This window comes from Phanerochaete carnosa (assembly GCF_000300595.1).
Source record: "Phanerochaete carnosa HHB-10118-sp unplaced genomic scaffold PHACAscaffold_10, whole genome shotgun sequence".
NCBI classification, from domain to species: domain Eukaryota; kingdom Fungi; phylum Basidiomycota; class Agaricomycetes; order Polyporales; family Phanerochaetaceae; genus Phanerochaete; species Phanerochaete carnosa.
The window spans coordinates 741891-754892 of record NW_006767637.1 but is presented as its reverse complement, the minus strand read 5'-3'; the positions used below and the strand labels follow the sequence as shown (position 1 = coordinate 754892).

The 13002-nt window shown below is 50.7% G+C and overlaps 2 protein-coding genes across 2 annotated transcripts; both read left to right on the top strand.

Moving 5' to 3' along the window:
* The first annotated feature begins 3332 nt into the window (after window positions 1–3332).
* On the top strand, window positions 3333–10139 carry PHACADRAFT_128771 (uncharacterized protein). The gene is made up of 39 exons (XM_007400151.1): window positions 3333–3440; window positions 3502–3802; window positions 3863–4126; window positions 4182–4358; window positions 4413–4517; window positions 4580–4626; window positions 4682–4796; window positions 4862–5117; window positions 5168–5231; window positions 5292–5388; window positions 5448–5478; window positions 5539–5674; window positions 5733–5778; window positions 5829–5856; window positions 5905–5931; window positions 5983–6045; window positions 6102–6142; window positions 6197–6556; window positions 6607–6655; window positions 6710–6797; window positions 6851–6863; window positions 6912–6971; window positions 7017–7031; window positions 7078–7155; window positions 7207–7468; window positions 7517–7676; window positions 7727–7870; window positions 7927–7988; window positions 8045–8080; window positions 8135–8338; window positions 8393–8495; window positions 8547–8665; window positions 8721–8774; window positions 8834–8846; window positions 8899–9086; window positions 9143–9291; window positions 9348–9609; window positions 9662–9774; window positions 9824–10139. The coding sequence occupies exons 1-39, from the start codon at window positions 3379–3381 to the stop codon at window positions 9959–9961; spliced, it is 4530 nt and encodes a 1509-aa protein (XP_007400213.1). The 5' UTR covers window positions 3333–3378; the 3' UTR covers window positions 9962–10139.
* A 564-nt stretch (window positions 10140–10703) lies between these two features.
* On the top strand, window positions 10704–11955 carry PHACADRAFT_177751 (uncharacterized protein). Its single transcript, XM_007400150.1, has one exon. The coding sequence runs from the start codon at window positions 10796–10798 to the stop codon at window positions 11651–11653; it is 858 nt and encodes a 285-aa protein (XP_007400212.1). The 5' UTR covers window positions 10704–10795; the 3' UTR covers window positions 11654–11955.
* Window positions 11956–13002: the final 1047 nt, after the last annotated feature.

Genomic DNA, 13002 nt, shown 5'->3' with positions numbered 1-13002 from the left:
CTACCTGCAGACTGCTATGCTTACTGCGAGGGCTTTGTGTGGGTCCCGGAGCACGAGAGAGTGGGCCATATACAGCTACTAAGAATGGCGTTAGTATGCGAGTGAAACCATAGGGTAGAAGTACAATACAAATAGGTTTAGCTTGCTGAGTGAGCGAGGATGTCTTACAAAGGCCTATGCATGTCAGTTATAAGCAATCGAGCGCATATATGCATGTCACGTACCATATGCGAAGGTCTGCGAGTGACGAAAAGAGCCTGAGTCCGAGGCATGCTTTAGGTAGGACAGTATCAACGGACCTTGTGTATTCGCGCTGTTCTCCCGTATTACAGGACTCTTGCATAGCCGTGCAGACAGGTGGAAGTTGGTGCTGCGGCTGCCGTGCATATGAGTAGTCAACTGCAGTGCTAACGCGAGAGAAATTACCGCTCACGCACCTTGGGACGTACTGCGCTGAGTGAGCATGGAGTGGAGTCACTGTTGAGCGAGGGGAAAGTAGAAGTGGGGATAAGGATCTCAGAGGATCATGGCGTCTGGGGGTGGCTGTCTATTGAGCGGGGGCATGGTGGTGGGCAGAAGGAAGGAGCATGGAAAGCGGATGGCCTTCGACGGCCTTATATGGACGAAGACATAAAAGGAAACTCACCAGAGCAACTTTAGGGGAGGTCGAAGGAGACTTTGTTGTTCGTTTGGCCAGTCAACATAGATGTGATGGTCAGCAGCACCTCTCGAAAGGCGGCACGCATGACGTCACGTCACAGCGGAGATCTGGGTGGGCTGGCCGCGTCATGTCTAGTTAAAACAGGATGGGAAATGACTTACAATGACATATCGGTCCGTGTTGAAACTGCAGTGCAATATCAGCCTGGTATCCCCTGTTCTTGCATTGCCAGCGCCCACCATGCTGTTAGGCGCTTGCCTGGTAACTCATCTCTGACCTGCCACCGATTATTTTGCTGATGAAGACTGCCTTTGCATGATGAATTGGCCGCACTGTCTCTTCCTGCAAAATAGGTGTCCTATGTGACCACCAATCTCTCTGCTTCAGCACAGCGCCTCACAGTGCCTTGCAGCGCTCAGTCCAGGACGCCGGCAAAACAGATACCTGAGAACACCGGGAATCACTGAGGCAAGTTAACACTTGAGCTTGAAAGCTTGAAGCTTTGAAGCTCGGCTCTGCATGCTTTGGCCCATTTTAGATCACATCTGAGACTCTGACACGCCACTTACAGCTGGTGTACATGGGTTCTGGTGAAACACGGAAAATGCTGGACGAGCCCACATCGGCTGCATGTCCAGTCAATCAGATACTCTGGATATCTAGCACACCTAGTTTATCCCAGGGACAGCCGGATTGCATGTAAACTCCACGTTTGACACCACAGACTCGCGGCGACAAGTCCCTTTCATGTGAGATGGCAGCAATTAATATAAGCTGACCTTGGCCTGGTTCAGTAATTAGGTGCCCCAGTGTGTGTGTCATGTTGATTAGTGTTGCGGAAGAAAGTCAGGTGTAACTTACTGTCCGTAAGAAAGTCAGTAACTTACTTTTCTGACAGGCATACCAAAAATAGCAGTGTAAGTTAGTGTAAAAAGTCTCAATCAATGAGTCTTGGGATCCAATGGCATGATAGAGCATGTGCCAGCCCAAGCATGATGGTTACGAGCTAGGCAAATATTTTTGTGATTTTTGGTGGAATTAATCTGTCATCTGTGCTGGTGCAAGTGAAATTACTGCCAGAAATATGTCCTCACTTGCACTACAGACAACAGGAAAGCTGATGTAGATTTTGTATTCACAATTCTGCGCAAGTCTATTGATTGTCTACTCTCATGAAGCGGCTCTTTCAGTGGCAGTTGACAAAGACCATGTCAAAACTGTTGAGTCAGCAAAGATATTAGGAGATGAATGGTTCACATTCAATGCCAACAGCTGAAATAGCTGCGCTCTGCCAGAATATGAAGACTATCGAGGGGCCGCTGAATGTGGCTCCACTCTGAATGTATGGGCAGCCAACCAGTTGACTTCACTGTATCAGATGCCATTCCCTATGGCAAGTGTGGTTTGTGACACTGCACAGCATTGGTCAAGACTTGCGTCACTCACATACAGCATGACATGGCAGTATCTTCCACTTCAGCAACAATCATTGCATCGTAGCAGTTGCAAATGTCCCCCGATGGACCGTGGAGTATGGTGACCCATTGAACGATTATGCTGTACCAATGTTCAACACAAGCTCTGCAGGCGGCCGGCAACCCAAGGGCTCTCGTCTGGTTCTTGGCACTTCCTGCGAGAGAACAAGCAGGCCAATATTGGCATCTCATCTGGCCGGATCATGAAGCCTACCTTGTGCTGCAGAGAAGATGAGCTCGACACTCTCTGTCGAGAGCATCAACTTGAACATGTGAGCCTTTGCTCACCGCCATGAACAATGACAAACCTAGGTGTGTTCATATGAGTGGTGCGGCACAGGCATGTACTAACATGCACATATGTGCACAATTGCCTAACTAAAACTCGCTGCCGACATTGTGAAACTCGCTCGGCATTTGTGATGGTGCACGAGCCTGTGCAAAAGTGCACCAAAGTGCACACACTTGCACCCAGTTGCACGCACCTGCACCAAGGTGACAACCTCAAGCCCAAACTTGTGTGGTCTACACTGAAACTCACATACCCTAGACATAAACTCACTTGAGCTACAATAAAACTCGCATGGAGTGAGCTTAGAGCCGCATAGAGTAGATGCAAACTCATGAGGGCTACAATGAAATTTGCATGGGTAGGACTTAGACTTGCGTACCCTACACATAAACTCACATGAGCAATAATAAAACTCACACAGAGTGGACTTAGACTCACTGACCTGGTCACCCTAGACATAATTACATGTGAGCTACAGTAGAACTCACATATAGTGAGCTCAAACTTGTGAGTGCTACATGAAACTCGCATAGCAGGACTCAGATTTGCGTACCTTAGAGGTAAAAGCTTGACTAGGTATGCAGTATAAGTGACTATAAGGGAAATTAGTGCCGGGTCACCACATATACACTTGTCCTCAGTGCGATTCCACGAAGATTCGCGTTTCCCACGCTAGGTTAGGGTTTATTAGGCGCGCGTCTACGGTCGTCGGGCTTAGCAGAGAATGCCAGAGATAAGGAAAGGCGCGCAGCGCACGCGCCCTGCGGGCAAAACAGACCGCTTGTACTCTCACACTCACCGTAGTCGCCGGCTCGGTCCGCAAGCAATCAAACATCGTGTGACAAAGTCGCGCACATGTCGGGTTGCTCGGTTTTGATGGCAAGTCCTAGTTATAAGAGGCACAGGTCCACATGCAGCATTAAACTCAGTCCTTCCTCGTCGTCCGCGAAATGGAGAACGATAGAGGCGCACAAACTGTTCTGCTGAAATTTCTTCACAACAAGTCAAATAAGTACTGTATCCCGCACGATTTAGTTGTGCTGTTCATCTCGGTTAACCCACACATCCCTCAGCTCTTCACTCCGACCGGTAATCATCGCCAATGCTGCAATCGCATTGGCACTTTTGCTTCTTGCATTGCGCCTATATTCCTCGCGAAAGGTGCTGAAATCCGCTGCGGTTACTAGTGATGAATCGGACACCAAGCGGTTCGCGGGCAGAATAGGCCGGCGTATAGCTCATGTTGGTGGGCCTGTCATATTCGCCTACAAGCTAGCGCGCTTCACAGCGTTGGCGGTCCTGCTCGTCCTGGTCATTATTCCGTCTATTCAACATGGATGGACAAACCTCAGCGTGGTCCTCACCGAAGCTCTGGTGAGTATTTGCGGAAAGATTTTCTGGCCATGGACTGCGGAAACTAAAACATTCTAACAGACATTCGCGTCTATCCTGGCCGCCGCAAATGCGCTGGTATCGGCACGCGCGTCACAGCTACTGTCGCCGCATTTGACGTTCATTTCGTTCGCAATCTTTGCAGCCTATGCCTACCGAAACCTCTGGCCTTTCATGACCTTCGCGCTTTACCCACTCGACGCTGCCGAAGGCAAAATTCTCTGGGCCAAGGTCGCTTTGGCGACGTGGGTTGGGTTTCTCGCACCTCTGCTCGAGCCGTATCCATACATTCCTCTGCATCCCGAGGTGTGTTGTTCTAAAAAATCGGGCAACCTTCTGTTCTATGGCTTACAGGCTACAGGGCCCGATCAACACTGCCAACCCCGAGCAGACGGCCTCTATCGCTTCCTGGGTTTTTTACACCTTCCTCGATCCTATTATTTGGGAAGCATATCGTGTTCCACATCTCTCGCATGACCAATTACCGCCACTGGCCGACTACGATGAGGCGAGGTATTTGATTGAGCAGAACTTTCATGTATGTTTTCCCCGCCTCAGTTGAACTCTGAATATTCATTGACAAGTTCCGTAGCATCTAGATCCGTTCTCAGGTGCCAAGAAAGGAAGCTTGCTTTGGCCCATTTTGAAGGTCCTCCGTACCCCATTGCTCTACCAGGCCATTTGCATCGTTTTCACAGTACGTAACATGCGCCATAAAGGATAATCATGATCGCCGACATTTTACTGTATTGCAAATAGTCATTAGCCCGCTTGGCAGGCCCTATTGGTGTCAACAGGCTTTTGAGGTGGCTTTCGCTTTTCTGCGCCCAAGCTCTCAACACTCATCACTATCGCTTTTAGCTATCTCGAAAACGGCGGACACAATGCATTTGTGCGACCCTGGGTCTGGATCCTATGGATAGCCCTTAGCCCAATCGTGCAGACTCTCCTCATGGAGTTGTATCTGTTCTTCTCCGTAAGTTCATCCGTCTCGACGCGCCAGGGATTTCCACGTTCTTTGTCTGAATGACACTATCGAAGACTCGCTCCTTAATTCGCATGGAAGGTATCCTTACTGCGCTTATCTTCGACCACGCCCTACGCCTTCGTGTCAAAACCAATGCCGGACCCAAGCTCGAACAAGGGCAACCACCCACGACCTCCGAAAGCGACAGCCAGGGGCAAGCCGACAAAGCAAAGGAGGGCGAAAAAAGTGATAATATCGTTGGCAAAATTATGACCATGGCAACGAGCGACTTGAATAATATCACGGGCGGTCGGAATTTCCTATTGCTAGGTACGTTGACGTACTGCGTAGTCGTCGATTGTGGATGCTTATCTGTGTAGTTCTCGGGGTGCCTGTTGATCTCATTGTCTCCATCTGTTTCTTGTATGACCTGCTGGGCTGGAGGTGCGCAACGGTTCCACTATGTTTCAGAACGCTTCGTAAGCTGACCTTCCGCTGATTCAGTGCATTCGTTGGCTTTGTTGTCATGGTCGCATTACTCCCCGTGCCAAGATATGTCGCAGCTTTGATGAGCAGTGCACAGAAGGAGAAAATGAAAGCGGTCAGTTCGCATGTTTGAAAAACATATCAGCAGCAGTACAGCTCATTTTCCCTCCGCAGACAGACGCTCGCGTTCAGCTTGTGACAGAAAGTGGGCCATGCTCTTGCAAGCTGTCTGAGGTGCACTCATCAATACCCCTCGTGATTATAGTGTTGGGCACCCTCCGAATGGTCAAGCTCTTCGGCTGGGAAAGGCGAGTCGAGGAAGAGGTCGCAGTCAAGAGAGAAGAAGAATTGAAATGGGTGTGGAGGAGTACTTTGTATTCGTTCGTGATCACCAACATGAAGTGAGTAAACCTATGCGGGCATGGACGACTTCTGCGCACCAACCAACACCACTTTTAGCCATATGATTCCTCTATTGCACATGATTGCTACCTATGGGACCTACGTGAGTGATCATTTGCTCGACTGTGAATCCTAGTTCAATGCTCCACAAAGACTATAGTCATGAAACGGAGTCTGAGCGGTGAGCCATTAGTCACTGATCCCTGGCTAGCTATAACGGCCTCTGTAGCATCTACTGTGTTTGCGTCAATCGCAGGTTAGTAAGCTACCTCTCAGCGCTGGACAAAAGTCCAATGACCTCTCCTAGTCTTTCACAACATACAGACCAAGTTATATTGGATCTCCCAGTGGCTACCGCCCATAATAGCATGTATGTCGCTCACTTCCCGTGTCCGTAGGGTTTGGAGTACTAGCATGGGCATGCAGCGTACGTTTCTATAGGCCGTCTCCGCGATTTCTTGTGGGATGTATGTATCCCGACTGTGCTTACATTAAGCGGAGCTGACCAAGTAACTGACCAGACCGAGCTATTGGATACTTTCAACGAGAAGCCTACCGATGATGCTGGCGTTGCTTCCGCTATCCATGAGCAAGATATTGGCTTCGGAAGCTCCGAGTTCTCTTGGTCAATCGATGCCGCCTCAGCCGGGCTGTCGCAGCCATCTTTTCGCCTGCACGTCGAAGACGACGTCGTTTTCAAACGTGGCAGCTTCAACCTCATCGTCGGTCCCACAGGGTCAGGAAAGACCTCAGTGCTAATGGCCTTGCTTGGAGAGATGCACCGGATTCCGCTCAGCCCAGAGTCATGGGTCAACCTACCGCGGGAGGACGGCATCGCTTATGCGGCTCAGGAATCCTGGGTATTAAGCGATACGATCAAGGTATGTGTTATCTGGCTATTTCTCAACGTGTCTAACTGACTATCGCGCAGGAGAATATCTTGTTCGGCTCCCCGTACATCGAAGAGAGGTATAGGAAAGGTTCGTCCCCAGGACTGACAAAAACTACCCAGTCGTTCACCGTCTTGTCCACAGTAATATACCAATGTGCTCTGACGAAGGACCTAGCAATGTTCAACTCGGGGGACGAGACACAAGTCGGGGAGAGAGGAATTACCCTCAGGTGCGTAACCATTACCGTCGATTTAACGCTTTTTTTACGACGATGCCTTATAGCGGGGGCCAGAAGGTGATTATACTGTGACTTACAAGGCGTTTTGCTCAACGCTTCTGCTAGGCACGCGTTACTCTAGCTCGCGCTGTGTACTCTTCTGCAGAAGTTCTTTTGCTCGATGACGTAGGTTCTCGCGCTTCATTCGCGCATCTGCTTACGTGTTAGCAGGTTCTAGCCGCTCTAGTTCGTATCGCGAATCAATGCAAGGTCACCACTGACATCGTCCTAGGATGTGCATACGTCTCGCTGGGTAGTCAACAAGTGTTTCAAAGGCGATATCATGAAGGGTAGAACTACTATCATCGTGGTACGTATCATTACTCTACCACCTTTCATCCTTTCGGTTCACAGTTGGTAGACGCACAATATCGCCCTCACAGCTCCTCTGGCCAAATTTATCCTGTCCATGGGCCCAAACGGTTCAATAAAAAGCAGCGGCGTTCCGGCTGACGTCCTTGGTACAGACCCAGAGCTGACAAAAGAAGTCGCACATGAAGCTGAGGCTCTTGAACTGGACGAGGACGAGGACAGTGTTGGAGAAACATCGACCGCCAATCCAGAGAAGGGCAAGCTCATTATCGCTGAAGAGATTGCCCTCGGGCGTGTCGGACGCAGTGCCTGTACGTCTTGGAGACTGTGTTTTATGCGGGAAGCTGACTGCGCAAAAGACGAGCTGTACCTTGGCGCGATGGGTGGCGTGTTCTACTGGCTGCAGTATCTGAGCACAGATATCATCGGAGAAATTCTACTCATTTCATCAACTTGGTGGCTTGGCTGGTGGGCTGCTCAATACGCCTCCGAAGGTTCTAAAGACGTCTCCGCGCCATAGTGAGTGACTCATGCAACGCAATCTACATTCGCTTACGTCGCATTCGCAGCTACCTGGGCATCTACTCACTCATAAAGATGTCGGATATGGCGTTCTTTCTGGCACACTCTCTTATAGATGCCATAGGAAGGATCAAAGCATCACGGAGTGTTCACGAGAAACTCATCATATCGATCTTTGGCAGTACATTCCGGTGAATATAACTCGCTGATCTTTCGTAATAAGCTGACGAACATTATCATTGAACAGCTGGTTAGATGTAACCCCGACGTCTCGAATTATTACGCGATGCACTCAGGATATCCAGGCTGGTAAGCAGTCGCACATGAATCTGAGATTTGTCTCAATAATATGCACATCATGTCAGTCGATGGAACAGTTCCCCAAGCTTTTAACGTCGTCAGTAAGTGGCAGCTCCACGTAATAGAGAGGCTTCGCCTAACAAGAGGATCTATAGTCGGCGTATCTGTCGCCATAATCACACAGCTGATCGCCATGATAATCTACACGCCCATCTTCCTCCTGCCTAGTGTCTTCGTCGTCGGACTGGGTATATGGCTTGGCAATGTCTACATCAAAGCCCAACTCTCTGTCAAACGCGAGATGTCGAATTGCAAAGCACCGGTGCTAGCCATGTTCGGCAGTGCTGTTCATGGGCTGAGTGCGTATCTCCGATTCGTTTGACGCGAATGCTTTATGCTCACTAGAATACCAGTCTCTATCAGAGCTTACGCAGCTCAGGGCCCGTTCAGGCAACAGCTACTGAACCGTGTGAACGAGTATACTCGGGCAGGACGGACATTCTGGTTGTTGAATCGGTACGCATTTACCTGATTTTATGTAGCTTGGCAAGTTAATGCCGCTTTCAGATGGATTGCCGTCCGGCTTGATGCGTTGTGTGCAATTTTCGCCGCTTCCATCGCTTCCTACCTTGTGTATGCTTCATCCATCAGTCCGTCGGGTGTTGGTTTTGTGCTCGCGATGGCCGGTAAAATTATGTGTATCGTATCATTATACGGCAGGGGGCTGACTGTTACCTATAGTATCGTTCACGAAATTCATCCTAGGTCTCGTTCATTGGCTCAACCAATTTGAAGGTGAGAAGTCAAGCAGCTGTTCGATAAATCATCACTAACTGTATTGTTTACAACTTCAGTCAATGCCAACAGGTTCTGGCCACAGTATTCTGCTTTCGCGTTATGAAAGCTGACCCCACGATAGTTTAGAGCGCCTGCACCAGTACATTCATGTTGAGCAAGAATCCAAGAATGGCGTTCAGCCTCCAGCGTTCTGGCCGACAAGCGGCAGCTTGTATGTAGAGCGCTTGTCTGCGTCTTACACGCCCGATGGGCCAAAGGTCTTGCAGGACCTTACCTTTGAGCTGAAAAGCGGGGAACGCGTCGGTGTCGGTGAGCATCTTCTTCAGACGATTGGTTGCTGCATATATTTTCTGATATTTGTCTAGTGGGACGCACTGGGGCAGGGAAGTCGACGTTGACGTTGGCCCTGCTCCGTTGCATCCATACCGAGGGTCTTGTCGTGTTTGACGGCGTTCCCACAAATTCCATCACTCTGGATACACTCCGGTCGAGCATCACTATCATCCCGCAGTCGGTGAGTGCCGTAATCGACAGCCATCAAGTTGCAGCTAACGGACTGTTGACCCGCAGCCCGAGCTCATGAGTGGGACCCTACGCTACAACCTTGACCCATTCTGCCAGAATGACGACGCGACTCTCAATGACGCTCTGCGGTCTGCGGGGCTATTCTCTTTGCAAGAGACCTCAGACGAGAATCGCATTACCTTGGACACTAAGATTGCTGGTGGCGGTGCGAACCTCTCGGTCGGCCAGAGGCAGATCATCGCTCTAGCGAGGGCCATTGTGCGGCAGAGCAAACTGCTGGTTTTGGACGAGGCAACTTCGGCGATCGGTGTGTCTGCGAGCTTGCTATCCTGGAGAATATTGCTCACAAGACTCGTCAGACTACGAGACCGACGCCGTCATCCAGCAATCCTTGCGGAAGGAACTGAGGAGTGATGTAACTGTTATTACAGTGGCGCACAGACTGCAGACAATCATGGATTATGACAAAATCGTCAGTACGCTCTTGAGAGTTACGTGCACTGTTGGCTCACACCACACAGATGGTCATAGACGCCGGTCGCCTGGTAGAGTTCGACACACCTCGGGTGCTGCTGGAGAAGGAAGATGGCCTGTTGCACGCCCTTGTCGAGCAGAGTGCCGACAAGGATCTGCTGTATATGGCTGCACATAGTAAGTAGTGTACGGTGTACTCAGCCTCGTTCCCAGTGGCAAGTCTATCCCTTCGCCTATTTGTGCTGATGGCTCCGATGGACCTGTACTCTGTACTCTCTGTGTGCTGTTGTAGTCATATCTGTCTATTTTTCTCATGAATTTGATCTTTGTCTTGGTTGCCTCTCTGACAATTGTACTGGATCGCTGCAGACGCCGGTCACTTGCGAACTCACTTAAGCGGAGCTACCCAGGGCTCACCAATGTCTGACACATCATTCTGCACTCACGAACAGCCGACGCTCAAGCAGTCTAAAACCTGGAGAGGTCAAGTAGCATTATACAACTTGTATAGCGGCTGAGATTGTTGAGAGCTGCCAGTGCCAGTGGTTTCGAAGAGCGGCTGTTTTCTCGTTGTCTGTAACATTAGCCTTAGTATCTTATGTGAATCTTAGCCAGATACCGACACGATCTTGTGGTGTTTTTCTCAGGGTGTGCAGGCACTTGAGATCGGTACTTGCTCGAACGGGTCAGCGTACGTGCCGGCTCGATATCCTGCTAACAAACGTCTGCATTCCCACAATTTGGCGCTCAACAGCCTGCCTCGAGCCTGTTCTTGGCCTCTTCGTCGGTTTTTCGTTATCTCCACTTGCTGCTGCCCAAGCTTAGCCGACGTGTACGGTAAGATCACACAAGTGACCGTCGACGAGAGAAGTACGATGCCAAACGACCGAACAAAGCGGACGACCGCTGCCTATCCATTCGACATAGAGGACGGGGACGTCGTCTTCGTTACGTCGGATGCTGTTGAATTTCGAATCTACAAACCGATACTCTCAGTGGCGTCACAGTTCTTTCGTGACATGTTCTCACTCAAGCAACCTGTCTCCTCGGGATCGTCAGAGCCTATCGCTGTCTCGGAGAATAGCAAGACCTTCGACGCCCTCCTGCGCCTCTGCTATCCCATCGACAATCCCGTTTTCGTTGATCTATCCCAGGTCGAGTTGGTTCTCGAGGCAGCGATGAAATATCAGCTAGCGTATGCAATCAAGCTCGGCAGTGACCTGCTGCGCGGGTTCATAGCTGCCGAGCCGTTGCGGGTGTTCGTCATCGCTTGCCGCCTCCGACTGGATAGCGAGGCAAATCAAGCTGCATCGACGTGGAAGGGAAGTCGGCGCTTTGACGATTCTAGCCCCACTTTCAATAACACTACTGCTGGTGTATGTTATTTGACAGACATGTCCAACATCTCCGCTGCTTGCTTCTATCGGCTCCTCTATTTCTGCCGCACGAACTCTTATAGCATCCCATCGTTTACCAGCGGTGACCCATCCAAAGACCCATCGCGTATACTCCCTGAGCAATCGTCCCGCAAATCACAGAATGCGTTCTCCGAGAACACCAATCTCGACGGGCTCTTCGATGGGGATATGGCAGATGTTGTGCTTCAATCTACGGACGGAGTCCGCTTCCGAGCACATACGCTTCTGTTCCGCCTTAGTGAGGCAACCAAGGTTCTTGACGAGGGCGCTAAGATTGTGTCGGATGTCAAACCACCCCTCATACAAATCCAACTTGACAGTGGGACCCTAGCAGATTTAATCCGCATGGTTGTCCCGTCATCATGCTCCGACGGCATCACAGACCCACAGCGACTTTGGCGCCTCGCGCATACTGCTATTCGCTACGGAATTCATCGTGTCACCACGTCTCTGAAGTAGCAAGCTCGACGGCTTATCCAAGAACATAGCCTTGCGATATACCTCCTCGCTGCCGCGTGTGGCTGGGTGGAAGAGGCCAATCTTGCTGCTCGTGCACTGGCGGATCAATATTTGAAGGATGCTTACGATCCTCTCATGGAGGATGTGTCCGCCGCCGTATACTACTCGCTGCTCAGATTCCACCACGAGTGTGCTCGTGTGGTTACGAAAGTTGTGAGGCGAGAGGTCAGCCACCGCGAGCATTAGGTCAGAGTAGGACGTGCGCGTTCGATCCTTGATACACGATTGTCCCAGGTAAGTGCATTATGTCGGTGTCTCCGTGAGGAACTGCTAATTTACCTTCGTAGATGGAGATCGAGTTGCCGGTGACGTATACACCAGTCACACAAGCTCCTCTACCTTGCACTTGATTTCGCAGACTTCAGCGCCACCGAAAACTTGACGCTTGGGAAAGGACATACGATAATGGTAATGTGCTAACAAAATATAGTACTTGGATTCGACGCCAGTAACAGCTGTACAATTTTCATTTTCATTTCATGTCAACATAACCCAATCTTGGTTGAACCTGACGAAGGGAACACGAGCCATGGCCAGATACGGCTGAGAATGAATTACGGTCATTTAACTCGAGCAACTCTTCCTTGATCTCCATCTCCATCGCGTACCCCGCATCGACATGGTCCATCCGCAAGTCCGGCCCTACCTAGGAGTCTGCGCCTTACGTATGTCGCCGTCCCAGCTCCTGCTAACTCGAAACCCAATGACATGTCCATCCGTACGCGGCCGCCCCCGCGTGGAAGGCATCTTCTGCGCTCACATCTTGACGATGGGTAGGCGCCGCCATACGCTTCGACATGGCGCGCCAGCACTGGACACGGTCCAGGTGACGGCTCGCGACGCGGTAGATGGTCGTGCGGCACTCGTGGTAGTAGCGCAGCAGGCGGAAATTCGTCCCGCCAGCATCTACACGTCCTCGAGGTGCGCTGTCGCGAGCGCGTGAGCGGGCGGGAGGAGCTGATCTAGGTCCTTCAGGACGTTAATGATGCGAAGTTTGCCGAGTCTGTCCACTACCCAGCTTGAACGCCAACGTCAACTCACCGTTCAAGCTCAGGCCTTACGCACACGGCGTAAAGCAACCATCACATTCAGACCTCGGAAGCTGCAGTCTCTCTATCCATATGTGACCTCTGGGTTTCCTTCGGTGCTGCACATGTTAGCAGGTCTGGACTGGAGGTGTCGCAGAGGTCCCGGAGATGCATCGGGACGGTCTGGTACCCCGACACGGATTAAAGGTTGCTTAAAATTGCAATATTCTCCCAACCCCTCACCAAAGGCTGCTTTGCATT